We start from the raw sequence: 11,773 nt of genomic DNA, 5'->3' as shown, positions 1-11,773 counted from the left end.
TCTTTCATTTGAGCCCAAGAAAACATTCATATCTTGTCTGACATCGCTGCTACAAACTCGGGTCTTCAACTCGGGCCTTCGATTGAAAGCCCGAGTTGAAAACCTCGGATGGAATAAACCACTTACTTTATACTCTCTCCCCAGCTGGAAATTATGGAACTCAATTTCCACTGGTTCAGCTCCCAAAATCCTCTGACACGCCCTAAAATCAAAATTCTGGACCTTCCCAACACCTCCCCCTTCCCATTTCACTTCTTCCACCTTCTTGAAAGCTTCCTTCTTTCTGAACTTGACACATTTCCTCTTCTCCTCCTCGAAAAAATCAGATCTCTTTAAAACCAATGCCTCCTCAGGTCCCCAAAACTCCTCAAAATAGTCATCAGACTCGAAATTCGTCTCGACAAAAATCTCCGGAAAAGTTTCTCGAGTAGAAGGACTCAAGTCCACAAGATCCACCCAATAATCATCTCCAAACTCCATAATTTAATTGACAAAACTGAATTGACAATAGGTCAAAGAATTCGCGTGCAAATGTATTCATTACACTCGTGGCTCTCACATGCCCTCATTAATCTTTCTCTTTTGTTTCATTCCTCCCATAATCATCATCAAATATCGTGAAAATTTCCTCCGCTGCTAAAGGTCCCCTGACAAATTTTTTTTTTAATTGCAATAAACATTTACCAAAAATGTAATGATTAATTAAGTGAATAAGCCACCTTACTTTGTACTCCTCTCTTCTCAGCTAAAGAGCAAAATTGCGAACTCAATGTTCACTGGTTCAGCCTTCAAAATTCTACGCCATGAATGCTCATCTTAAAAGGGATGGAAAACTTGACAGATGGCTCAAAAATTTTGTTCATTTTATATAAACCGTATGAAGTGAATCGAGGGTGATTTAAAGTCGATAAATAATTTTGAGAAATGCTTAAAAATACGAGGTGAAGTCGCCACCATCTTTAAAGCTCCTTGCAGTAGAGGGAGAGGGTACCCAGCAAGATGGCAGTGATTGCATCTATCAATCATCTCGGATTTTTGAACATTAATTAAAAATATTTATCTCCTTCTGATCACCTTCAACTCCTTTCATCCAATTCCTAGAAAATGAACAAATTTTTCAAGCTATCGTTCACGTTTTTTCATTTCTTTTCGGCTGAGAATTCATAGAAATTGAATTCGCAACAAATCGTATTTGTCTTCCCCCATCCTTAAACCCCTCTATCTCAACTTTCCGAATATAAACTATCAAAATAGTAATAAATAAGTGAAATAGAATTTTTAGATCATTCTTCCCAGGTTCTTTATAGTCAAAAAGAACAAAAAAAAAGATAATCTCATTCTCCCAACTCCCCAATTTAATGAAAAAAAGGAAATAATTGACAATAAAAATCTGCAATAATCCAAACATAGAAAACATTTAACCCATGAATTTTCAGCCAAAAGAAGACAGAGAAATCGGAAAGATGACTCAAAACATTTGTTCATTGTGTATAAACTGTATGAAGTGAGTTGAGAGTGATCTAAAGTGGATAAATAATTTTAAGAAACGTATAAAAATACGAGGTGGAGTCGCCGCCACTCGCGACAAAAAGAGGGTGTATCCAAGCAAGATGGCGACGCCTACACCTGTCAACCACCTCGAATTTTTGGACATTAATTAAAATTATTTATCCCCTACAGATCACCTTCAATTTTTTTCATCCAATTCCTAGAAAATGAACAAATTTTTCCAGCTATCGTTCACATTTTTTCATTTTTTTATGGCTGAGAATTCACAGAAATTGAATTCTTGACAAATCGTATTTGTCTTCCCTCACCTTAAAACCCCCTATACCCCAACATCCGGAATCTAATCGTAATTTCATAAAATGAAAACTATAAAAAAAGGAATGAATAAGCGAACTAGAATTTCTATATCACTTTTCCCCCATTCCTCCCAAATAAAAGAACAGCAGGGTACTTTCATCAGCTCCCAACCCCACAATTCACTGGAAAAAAAGGCAATAATTGACAATTAAAATCTCCAATTATCCGTGTAAGAATGTATTTATTATACTCGTACATCGTTTATGCTTATGTAGAAGTCTCCATCCCTCAAACTCACTGAAGCTCTCACTCGCACACTCACTCACGTCTCTCACATTTCGTTCAATCTCTCTCTCCAATTGAACTCCCTCCCACAATCCTCAAAGATAAAAGAAAGAGATTGATTAATCGAGTAACTACACTTATCGATTTATTTGATTCATTAATTTAATCGGGAGAGGGCAATTACATTCGCAAGAACGTAACCGTTGGTTTCATACCATTCTACAAATACGTCATCCTCAATTCGTTAATTAAACTTTGTGCCACCAGCTGCGATAATAAATTTTATTTCTCTCGTTTCATCATTATTTATTTTTCAATCTGAATCAAATGAAAAAAATTTTTTCAATGAATGAATTTGTCAACAACATTCTCCTCAAGCTGGTGTTATTCTGAAAATATATAAAATTTCTGATTGATATCTAAATTCTCTTAAAATACATTCCCCTCATCTCAACTTAAATATCCTCCTCCATTTATTATCTGCAAAGTGATGGACTCTATATGATATCTGTTATGTTTTTTTTATGATAATCACTATTCAGTAAAAATTAAAACTCAAGAAATAACTGTTTTTTAATCTTATACACTGAAACATAAACGTCTAGAGTACGTTTTTGTTTTATTAATCTAGTGCCTAGATTAATGAAGTTTCTTCATTCATTCTGTGGGATTTTTTCAGATGTCTGTCACCCTCGTCAAATGGTCAATTGGTTTTTTTCTTCGTTTCTTTTCAATTGGATGGGGCTTTGTACCTGCACAGTCTAGGTGATGAAAAAGTTCTCCCTGGGGCTCTCCTTTTCCTCGAGGTACGAGGTTGAAACATTCTTACATATATACATCAACAATATTTGTTTCTTCATTGTTCACGAGGTTTAGTCGTTACACAATTGTTGCGGAGGGACCTCATCGTCTCATTTGTCGAGCTCGAGGGCTGCGTATTGTTCTTCGTCTACTTCTGTCATCATCAGGTTGCCGTCTGGGAGAAGGAGAACTACTCGTCTAGTGCCACCTGGAAATAATGAACAATTTTTTTAAATGGGTTTTCGCCCAATTTTTACATTCATTGAATTGAAAAATTAAAAATTCAATAAGTAATTCGTTAGAATAATCAAATTGTTCTTTATCAACAATTACTATTAATTAGGAATTTTATGAATAACCAAATTATGTGAGTGAAATAAAATGAACAAAGGTGAACGAATAAATTCTTTTCAAATTTTAATTTAATTTGTGAATAAATTCTTATTCGTTGGCAATTCGAACTTGGAATTTTTTTTCCGCTGATGACTGTGAAATTTGAATTCAATATCGACATTTTCTTAATTTTTTACTTCTTTAAATACGAAATTATCTCCATAAACTGTAAGAAAAAATTTTTGCAGAATGATTTTTCATTTATTGCATAATTTTTTTTACAACAATTCAATTGAAAAATCTAAATTAAATACGCAATTCATTATAATTTTAATGAAATGCACAATTAAAACGCACTAATCAGTCAATGCAACAAAAACAGAAGTAAATAATAACATGAGAATAATGAAATTAACTAATAACGAAAAAATAAAATAAAACAAAAACCAAATAAATGTCAAATTACTCACCAGGAGTTGGATCATCAGCCTGTACGACCTGTGCCACCACCTGTGCCTGTCCCTCCGAGTCCTCGGTGCTCTGTGTCCCACTGCCCTCCATAATCGACATGACGACCTGATTCTCCCCCGCAGTCTCCTCCCCCTCCTTAACATAGAACTGCGATCCCAAATTAACCTGATCAGGAATGAGCTGTGCAACAGCCTCAGCAACAGCATGATCCAACGTCAGCACCGAGCCATCCTCACCCTGCTGATCCGTCGTGACATAGACACACTGTTGTTCCCCATCAGCCCCACGAGTCACCAACAAAGTTTGTCCATCCTCACCATGTCCAGTTACCTGATAGACCACCCCATCCTCCCCAGTGATAGTGACAAGATTCGATGGATCCTCGACCCTCCTCTCCTCCTCCTTAACATCAGAAGTAATTTCCCCAGGAGTAGCTGTTGACACTGAAGTCGTAGGAATGGTGACCCCTTCAGTGACAATTCCCTGTCCCCCAGAGGCTGTCGTAACAGTCGAGACATTAGAACTAACAGCAGTTGTGACAGTGTCATCGAGACACGGTAGATCACTGCCAGCACCAACACCAGACAGACTGATGCCCCCTTCCCCTTGGACAATGGTTCCAGTGGTGCCACCAGGACTCATCTCCACCCTCATCACCCCTCCAGCATCGCCCAACGACTCCAAAGTAGGTAAAATCAATTCAGTCGTCGTTGGTGTAGCCTCAGCAACACTCACAACAGCAGAATCCCCAGGTACCACCCCTCCAGCACTAGTAACAGGTGTGACAACAGCCTGTAGTCCAGCTGCTGTAGTCAAACTCACAGGTTCAGGCTCTGGTCCCTCACCCGTCTCCATGGGCTCACCATCAGGCCCAATGATCCTTCCAGTTAAAGGACACAGGGTGAAGGGTCTGGGGCTCTCAGGCTCCACCTGTTGTGTTGTTTCAGCTTGAGGTGCTGGGGCCGGTGTCTCGTGCTCCTCAGAGCTGTCCTCAGACCCCACCTCCTGGAACTCCATGTGAAGGCCATCACCTTCAACTATTTTAGTTTCCTTAGGTTTCACTGAGGCTTGAGGGGCCACTGGCACCTTCCCTCGAGCCCTTGGTACCTGTTTGTTCTGGGCCACCAGGGTTCTACCCGGGGCCTTTATCCCTCCAACAACTCCAGCAGCTTCTTGAGCTTTTCGTTTCGCCATTAATAGCTTTTGCTGGGGTGACAGGAGACTCTGGGGAGCCTTTGCTGGGGGTTTTGGCGTGGGTTTTGGTGGGTGAGGGACTGAGGGAAGGGTTTTTACCACTGGGCCTGATTGCGAATTAACCACTGTGTATTTTGCCCTGACCTGGGGTATCTGGGGAGCCGCTGAGGCTGGGATTATTCGTTTCGTCAGGACTTGACGTGGCTGAGGCTGGGGTGAGGCCTTTGGTGCTGGTGCTCGCACTGGGGTGCGCACCTGGGCAACACCGAGGACGCTGGTGGGGGTGGCCTGGCGGATTGTGGGCCTTGGCAGGAGGGGACGGGAGTCCGGGGTCTTCGGGGGCTGAGGGGATTGGGGGGTCGGGCGGATTATGGGGGTCGGGGTCAGACGGGGCTGAATGCCCACTTGTTGCTGGACTGTTGTTACCAGGTGAATTGGCTGGATCTGGGTGGGCTCGGGCTTTGGCTGAATCTTTATGGGCTCGATTTTTGGGGAGACAGAGGGGCGCGGTTTGGCCGTAGTCACTGGCTTGGAGATCACTTTCATCTGGGTCACGACCTGCAAGATAAGGAGGTCAGTTAGAGCTGCTGGATGTGGTGATATAACGATTTATTCATTGGTAGGTGAGGAACATTAAAATTGGGTGGTGGTGGACCAATGATTTTGGTGATTAGAACCTAGGGATAAATGAAATGGTGGGGAAAATTAATGTTTAGCATAATTCAGGGAATGTTTTTAAGAGTTGTCAAGGGTTCCTTGACCCTCGAGATTATTTGACGTTCAATTCCAAACGTCCTTGAGGGTCGCCTGAGTCTCAAAACTATTTAATTCTCAATTCTAAACGTCCTTAAGGGCCATTTGACCTTCAAGATTATTTAACCCTCAACCCTAAATGTCTTTGAGGGTCGTGTGACCATCAAAACCGTTTGGCCCTCAACTAAAAACTGACGATCAGATGGTCGTAAGGGTTAAATAACCATTAAAAACGTTTGGGGTTGAGGGTCAAATTGTCCTGAATGCCAAATGACGATTGTCTCGTAGGTGTTTCGACCTTCGAGACCATTTGATCCTCTCCTCATCGTCCTCGTCGTTATTTAACCCTCAACTAAAAACAAATCAAATAGTTATATGGTCTTGGAGAAGCTCATAGGAGGCATCAAATGGTCGTAAGAATCACGGGCTATTGAAATACGATTTCTGATACATCGAAGATGGATTCTATATATCTAAAAATGTATTATTAGGGCAAAAAAATGAACTGTTTATTGCTCGTTTACCCGGCAGACGCTTAAAATGTTAATAATAGTCCAGGGCCTCCAATTTTGGAGTTACAGAGGTTTCTTTTTTTTTTAATTTTTGAAAAAATATGTGCAATAACAATTACGAATTAATATTTTGAAATTCAACTTCTACACAGCTAATTTCGTTATATTTTAAATGAAAAATTGCACCATTCATTTAACATGGCCCGAAAAATGGTTCTGAAAGAATAGAGAATATATTTTAAATATTTTAAGGATAATTTTTCTGCCTATCTTACATGGATGGTGCAAATTTTGGGCGCCTTATTGCCAAGTGAACCCATGAAAAATAGAAAATAAATAAATAAATAAAGTCCCACATACCTGGCTCCCATCAGCCTTAGACACAACTTTAACCGGAGTGATTGAATTCGCCTGTGTGGCAGAGAGCACCTGCTTCCTGACAACAGTTCCACCCTCTCTATTCTGGACCATGAGGACCCCCTGGCCCCCAGGTGCCCCCTTCACCGAGATCTTTCCACTGGGCGTTGAATCCAATTTGATGATTCCCTCCTTCCTCGATAAAACGTAAACTCCAGACGACAGATCTCCCATCTGCTTGGGATCGACCTTGACCACCCCCTTGGCATTGGCCACCAGCACTGGAGTCTGTGCAGTCGTAACTTCTGTCGTCGTCACAACAGTCTTGTTGGAGCCATTGGACTGGGCATTCGCCCTGTTGAATGCCCTCTGAATAACATCACTCCTTCCCATGAGCCTCTCCTCCTCGGACTCTCCGGTCCAGTCCTCGTCACTTGCAGTGTCTACTTTCGGTCTTTTAGGAGCTGTCGCGTCCTCGGAGTCAGAATCCGTTGACTCGATTCTCCTTTTTCCCAGGAGATCACTCTCTTCGTCCTTCATGGATCCACACCACTGCTTCACCTGGATGAATCGATGGGATTGTGTCAAATATTTAAAGTGGAATTTGTGGAGGGGATTGTGAGTCTCAATAACGTGTAGAGTTGAGTGCTGAATTGCTTTGAGGGACAAATGACAATTATCTTGAGGGGTTTTAACCTTCAAGTTCATTTGACCAACATTTTATGTTCTTAAAAATTCTTTGACCCTCAAAACCATTTGACACTGAACTTCCAACGTTCTTGAGGGTCGTTTGATCTTCTAAACTATTTGACCCTCAACTCTAAACGTTTTTAAGGGTTTTTTGACCCTCAAAACTATTTGACACTGAATTTCAAACGTTCTTGAGAGTCGTTCGACCTTCAAGGTCGTTTGACCCTCGATACTGTTTTATCTCAATCCTAAATGTCTTCAAGGGTCGTTTGATCCTCGAAACTGTTGGACCTTCAACCCTAAACGGCTTTAAGGGTTATTTGACCTTCAATTCCAAACGTTCTTAAGAGTTATTTGACCTTTCAAATGTCCTTTAAGAGTCGTTTGACCTTCAAACCGTTTGACCCATAACTCCAAACGCCTTTAACGATCGTTTGACTCTCAAAACTATTTGACCCTCACCTCCAAATGTTCTTAATTTTCGTTTAACCATCAAACAACCATTAGACCCTCGACTTTAAACATCCTGAAAGTTTGTTTGACGTTCTTTAAAGATCGTTTGGTATTCAAAACCATTTGACCCTCAACTCCAAATGCCAGACGGATCGTTTGACGCTCAAAACTATTTGACTCTCACTTCCTACCGTCCTTAAAATTCGTTGGACTTTCAGCTTCAAGTCCTTAAAGTTAGTTTGGCCCTCAAAACCATTTGACCCTCACGTCCAAATGTTCTTTAAAGGTCGTTCGGCGTTCAAGATTATTTAACCCTCAACTCCAAATACCTTTAAGGATCGTTTGACCTTCAAAACCATTTGACCCAGAACTCCAAACGCCTTTAAGAATCGTTTGACCCTGAGAACGATTTGACTCTTATCTTCAAAGGTACTTAAGGGTCCTTTAACCCTCGACCCTAAAAACCACTTAATCCTCACCTCCAAAAGTTCTTCAATTTCCTAACATTGTCTCCTGAAATCACCCATTACCAAAACAAATCGATAATTGACAACAGGTGAAAGACCGACTCGACTGTTAATTTGTCATTTTCATAAAATTCAATATTATTTTCAAAAAACCATGAAATCCCCTTGAACCTTGTTCTCCAAATTTAGTCCCCAACTGGTTGATCAACGAACGCATACCATGACAAGCCACGTCTCCCAGTTAAATAAATCCCACAAAAATCCTTACCTGATCCATCGCCTTGGACTTGCTGGACCTCATAGGCCTGACGGTTTGAGCAGCAGTACTAGGTCCAGGTTTGCTGATCTCAGGCTTGATCAACGTCTTCTGAATGACAGGCCTTGCCACAACCTTCGTGACAGTTCCCTGCTGATGCTGCTGCTGCATCTGCAGCTGCTGTTGAGCCTTCAGTTCCTTAAGCTCCTTCTGCTTCGCCAAATTCCTCTCAAATTCCTCCAGAAGGTATTTACAAGTGTTGACGACCTCAGCAGACTCCCACGAGTTGTGCTCTGTGGTGTAGCCCTCCCACTTGAGAAGGAACTCAGCGCACTTCTTCTTCGTGTTGTATCGTTTTGCCATGATCTTTTCGACAGCAAACTCCTCCTGATTCTCCTCTTCCTCTTCACCAGGTGCTTTTCCTGGCTTTGTTTTGGGCTTTACGAAGGTCTTGGGACGTGGCTGAAGGGGCTTCTTCTCCAGGAATGACTGCTGCTGGGGCTCTGGCTTCGCTGGATCAGCCTTCATCGTCTTCTTGGTTTCGTTGTCCTCGGGCTGACCATTTCTTATGACTTTTCGAACAACAACTGTCGATTTAATTCCATCTGTCGTCTGCATCTGACGTGGTGCCTCCTGCATCTTGGCATTGCTGATTCTCGTGAAATTCTGAATGGTCTTGCCAGCTGTCACCCACGACTCCCTGATGTTCGCCTCCATCTTGCACCACTTCTGGTAGAGCTTCCAGGAGTTGGAGGAGTCCTTGTCTGAGCCCTCCTGCTGGATCTGGGAGTCCTTCCACAGGAGGAATGCCCATACCTGGGCCTTTTGTTCGTTGTTACCGTTGTCACGGAAGTGGGAGGTCTTCGAGCAGGCACCCTCCTTGGAGCGGTGCTCCTGGAACTGCTCGATAAAGTGGAATACTGAGTGACACTGCCCGCAGACCAGCACGTCCAGGCGACCCATCTCCTCTTGAGCAGCTGCAATCATTTTTGAGATTACATTTTTATTTTGAGATTTTTCGTGGGCTAATTGGCGTGAAGAAATCTTTCCTAGTCTTGAGGTTTTAAAAGAGATGAGAAAAAAAATTGGGTTTTGAATGGAATTATTGCATTCCAAAGTTTTAGCACAGAATAATTAATTAATTAATAAAAAACTGAAAGAATGTAACAATTTTGTTTATTTGAAGTAAGGATGACTGTGGAATATGGAAAATTGTGGAAAGATTTTTCAGTATTTTGAGAAAAGTGATTTTTGAAGAGATTCTTCATAAATTGTTTCAAGAAGTCATTTATGAAAAATCTATTATACTTCTGGATTCAATAAAAAATTACCAAAAATTTGAACTGTTTTATTTGATTCTTATGAAAAATCTTTTTAGATTAATTTTTCTGAATTCAAGACCCAAAATTTCCTTAAAATATGATCAAGTATACTTCAATTCAAGCACAACCATACGTGATTCAGCAAAAAATTACCAAGAGTTCTAGCTATTTAATCTAATCTTCAGGGAAAATCTTCTTACAATCACTAAACATTTTACTTATCCCCAGAATTATTTATTCGCTAACTTTTAATACCAAAAACTTCTGGAATTAAGATTTCCACTCAAAACTATCGACTCTTCAGCTCTCTAAATCATTCATTCACAAAGAAAAATTTTCTCAATTTGAAAATTATGATATTCTGAATTTAGAAATTAAAATTTCTTCAAAATAACATCAAATGTGTCTTGATTCTCCTAAAAACCTCCAAGAATCGGGACTTTTTGCTCTTATTTTCAGATAAAATCTCCCAACAAATTGCTGGAATCCCTACACTGTTTCTGAAACCCAGAGACTCGTTTTCTCTCTATCTTTCTCCTTTTTACAATAGGAAACTAAACCAAAACAATTTTTTTAATCCAAGTAAAATTGACTGAGATACACAGTTTTTCGTCTGATTTTTATGGAAAATCTTCCTAGCCTAAATTTTCTGACTTCAATACCCAAGATTTCCTTAAAATACTATCAAGTATATTTCAATTTAAGCACACCTATACTTGATTCTGCAAAAAATTACCAAGAGCTCCAGCTATTTCGTCCTGATATCCTGTTGAAAATCTTCTTACAATCACTTCAAATTTCACTTATCCCTAGAATTATTCAACAGAATTAATCAACAGACTTGCATTCAAAACTACTGCCTCTATTCCTCTCTAAACCTCTAAAAACTTTGAATTTAAGAACAATATCATTAAATGGTGTCAACTTTTCCCTCTGATTTTCATCTAAAATCTCCTCCGAATCCCGAAAAATCCACCAACTCATCAATTCTCTTTGTCCGGAAACCCCAACAGCCCCCCGAAACCGAGGCCCCCATACCTTTGATCACGCTGGGATTGTTGTTGATGACCACGGGGCCATCGTCACCCTCCATCTTGCCCAGTACCTCCAATCCTCTCTGAATCCCCTCTCCGATCCCTGCAACCAAAAGCCCATCAGCACAATCTCCAGCCCATCACCGATCCCCAACCCCCAAAAACATCCCAAGACCCCCAATCAAACCCCTGCCCCAGCCCTTTTCCCCAAAAACAAATGAAGCCCTCCCTCCGCCCCGCACCAACACCAAGAAAAAAAGCCCCACAAAACCCAACAATCAATCGAACAATCCCAAAAATCCAGTGATAACGTACAACAATGCCGAAGTTATTGCTCAAAACCCCTGCAGACGTGGTTGGAATCCACTGAAAGGGTTAGTATTCAACTGGCCGGATTCTTCTGTCAACAACCAAGGTACAATAATCCTCGTGCAATAGCATTTTCGATGGCTCAACCCCAACAGTTGTGTCTTCCCCCCAAGATTAATAAACTCAGCGAATAATAAACTCGTCAACGAAAAGACCGAAAAAAGCCGCCGATGCCTCGCACTCAATCCAAGATGGCACTCACTTCCCACCTCTCTCTCGGCTCTCGGTGCAATCGTCGAATTCCCAAACGCAACCCCAGGGGCTACGTCGGCTTCACTTCCGCTTTAGCGCTCACAATGCCCAAGTTTTTTCAACCTTTCTCGACGGTTTCACCACTTTTTCACGTGATTTTCACGATTTTGGAATTTTTTTTTAACGTGACAACGGTTTTCTGGGGACTCTCGGGGGATTTGGGAGTTTGGTGGGAGCTCGTGGCGTATTATTTTTTCCCGGGTATGTTCCGGTGCGAATTTACCGTCAGGGACGCACAGAGAACACGGGACGCCGCAGCGTCGGGCCGATTGTGGCGACCACTGGTGGGAGGGGCGAGAGTTTTTTGATTGGGGATTTTTTTGGCGGGAAATTGGGGCTTTAGAGGGGCGGGCGGGTTGCAGGAGCGGCGGTGGAGTTGGTATTTTTTATGGAATAGCTTTTTAAAAAAAAGGAGATG

General features: G+C 41.4%; 2 protein-coding genes across 3 annotated transcripts in view; both read right to left on the bottom strand.

Annotated features, from left to right (window-relative positions):
- Positions 1-480, bottom strand: part of LOC107040863 (deleted in lung and esophageal cancer protein 1-like) — a 7,071-nt gene extending 6,591 nt beyond the window's left edge. The window contains exon 1 of the mRNA XM_015261128.1: positions 127-480. Coding sequence (XP_015116614.1) covers positions 127-480 — 354 coding nt within the window. The remainder of the gene's footprint in view (positions 1-126) is intronic.
- A 1,542-nt stretch (positions 481-2,022) lies between these two features.
- On the bottom strand, positions 2,023-11,612 carry LOC107040950 (titin homolog). Of its 2 annotated transcripts, none has more exons than XM_015261276.2 (6): positions 11,050-11,612; positions 10,739-10,837; positions 8,391-9,355; positions 6,516-7,073; positions 3,696-5,448; positions 2,023-3,100 (listed from the first exon to the last, which is right to left on the bottom strand). In XM_015261276.2, exons 2-6 carry the CDS (start codon positions 10,791-10,793, stop codon positions 3,003-3,005), a joined length of 3,429 nt encoding a protein of 1,142 aa, XP_015116762.1. In that variant the 5' UTR covers positions 10,794-10,837; positions 11,050-11,612; the 3' UTR covers positions 2,023-3,002. The 2 variants fall into 2 exon arrangements, with proteins under 2 accessions (XP_015116762.1, XP_015116763.1); XM_015261277.2 differs by having other exon boundaries at positions 11,306-11,612.
- Positions 11,613-11,773: the final 161 nt, after the last annotated feature.

This window comes from Diachasma alloeum, unplaced genomic scaffold, assembly GCF_001412515.2.
Source record: "Diachasma alloeum isolate Michigan unplaced genomic scaffold, Dall2.0 Dall_scaffold_00349, whole genome shotgun sequence".
Classification (NCBI taxonomy): Eukaryota; Metazoa; Arthropoda; class Insecta; order Hymenoptera; family Braconidae; genus Diachasma; species Diachasma alloeum.
The sequence above is the reverse complement of the archived record's forward strand: the minus strand, read 5'-3'. Positions and strand labels throughout refer to the sequence as shown.

Bases quoted from the DNA above. Each gene is read 5' to 3' on its own strand.
- LOC107040950 (XM_015261276.2), bottom strand. From the start codon at position 10,793: ATGGAGGGTGACGATGGCCCCGTGGTCATCAACAACAATCCCAGCGTG. The intron at 9,356-10,738 runs GTATGGGGGCCT...AAATGATTGCAG, and splicing joins CAATCCCAGCGTGATCAAAG to CTGCTCAAGAGGAGATGGGT. The intron at 7,074-8,390 runs GTAAGGATTTTT...CGATTCATCCAG, and splicing joins AGTCCAAGGCGATGGATCAG to GTGAAGCAGTGGTGTGGATC.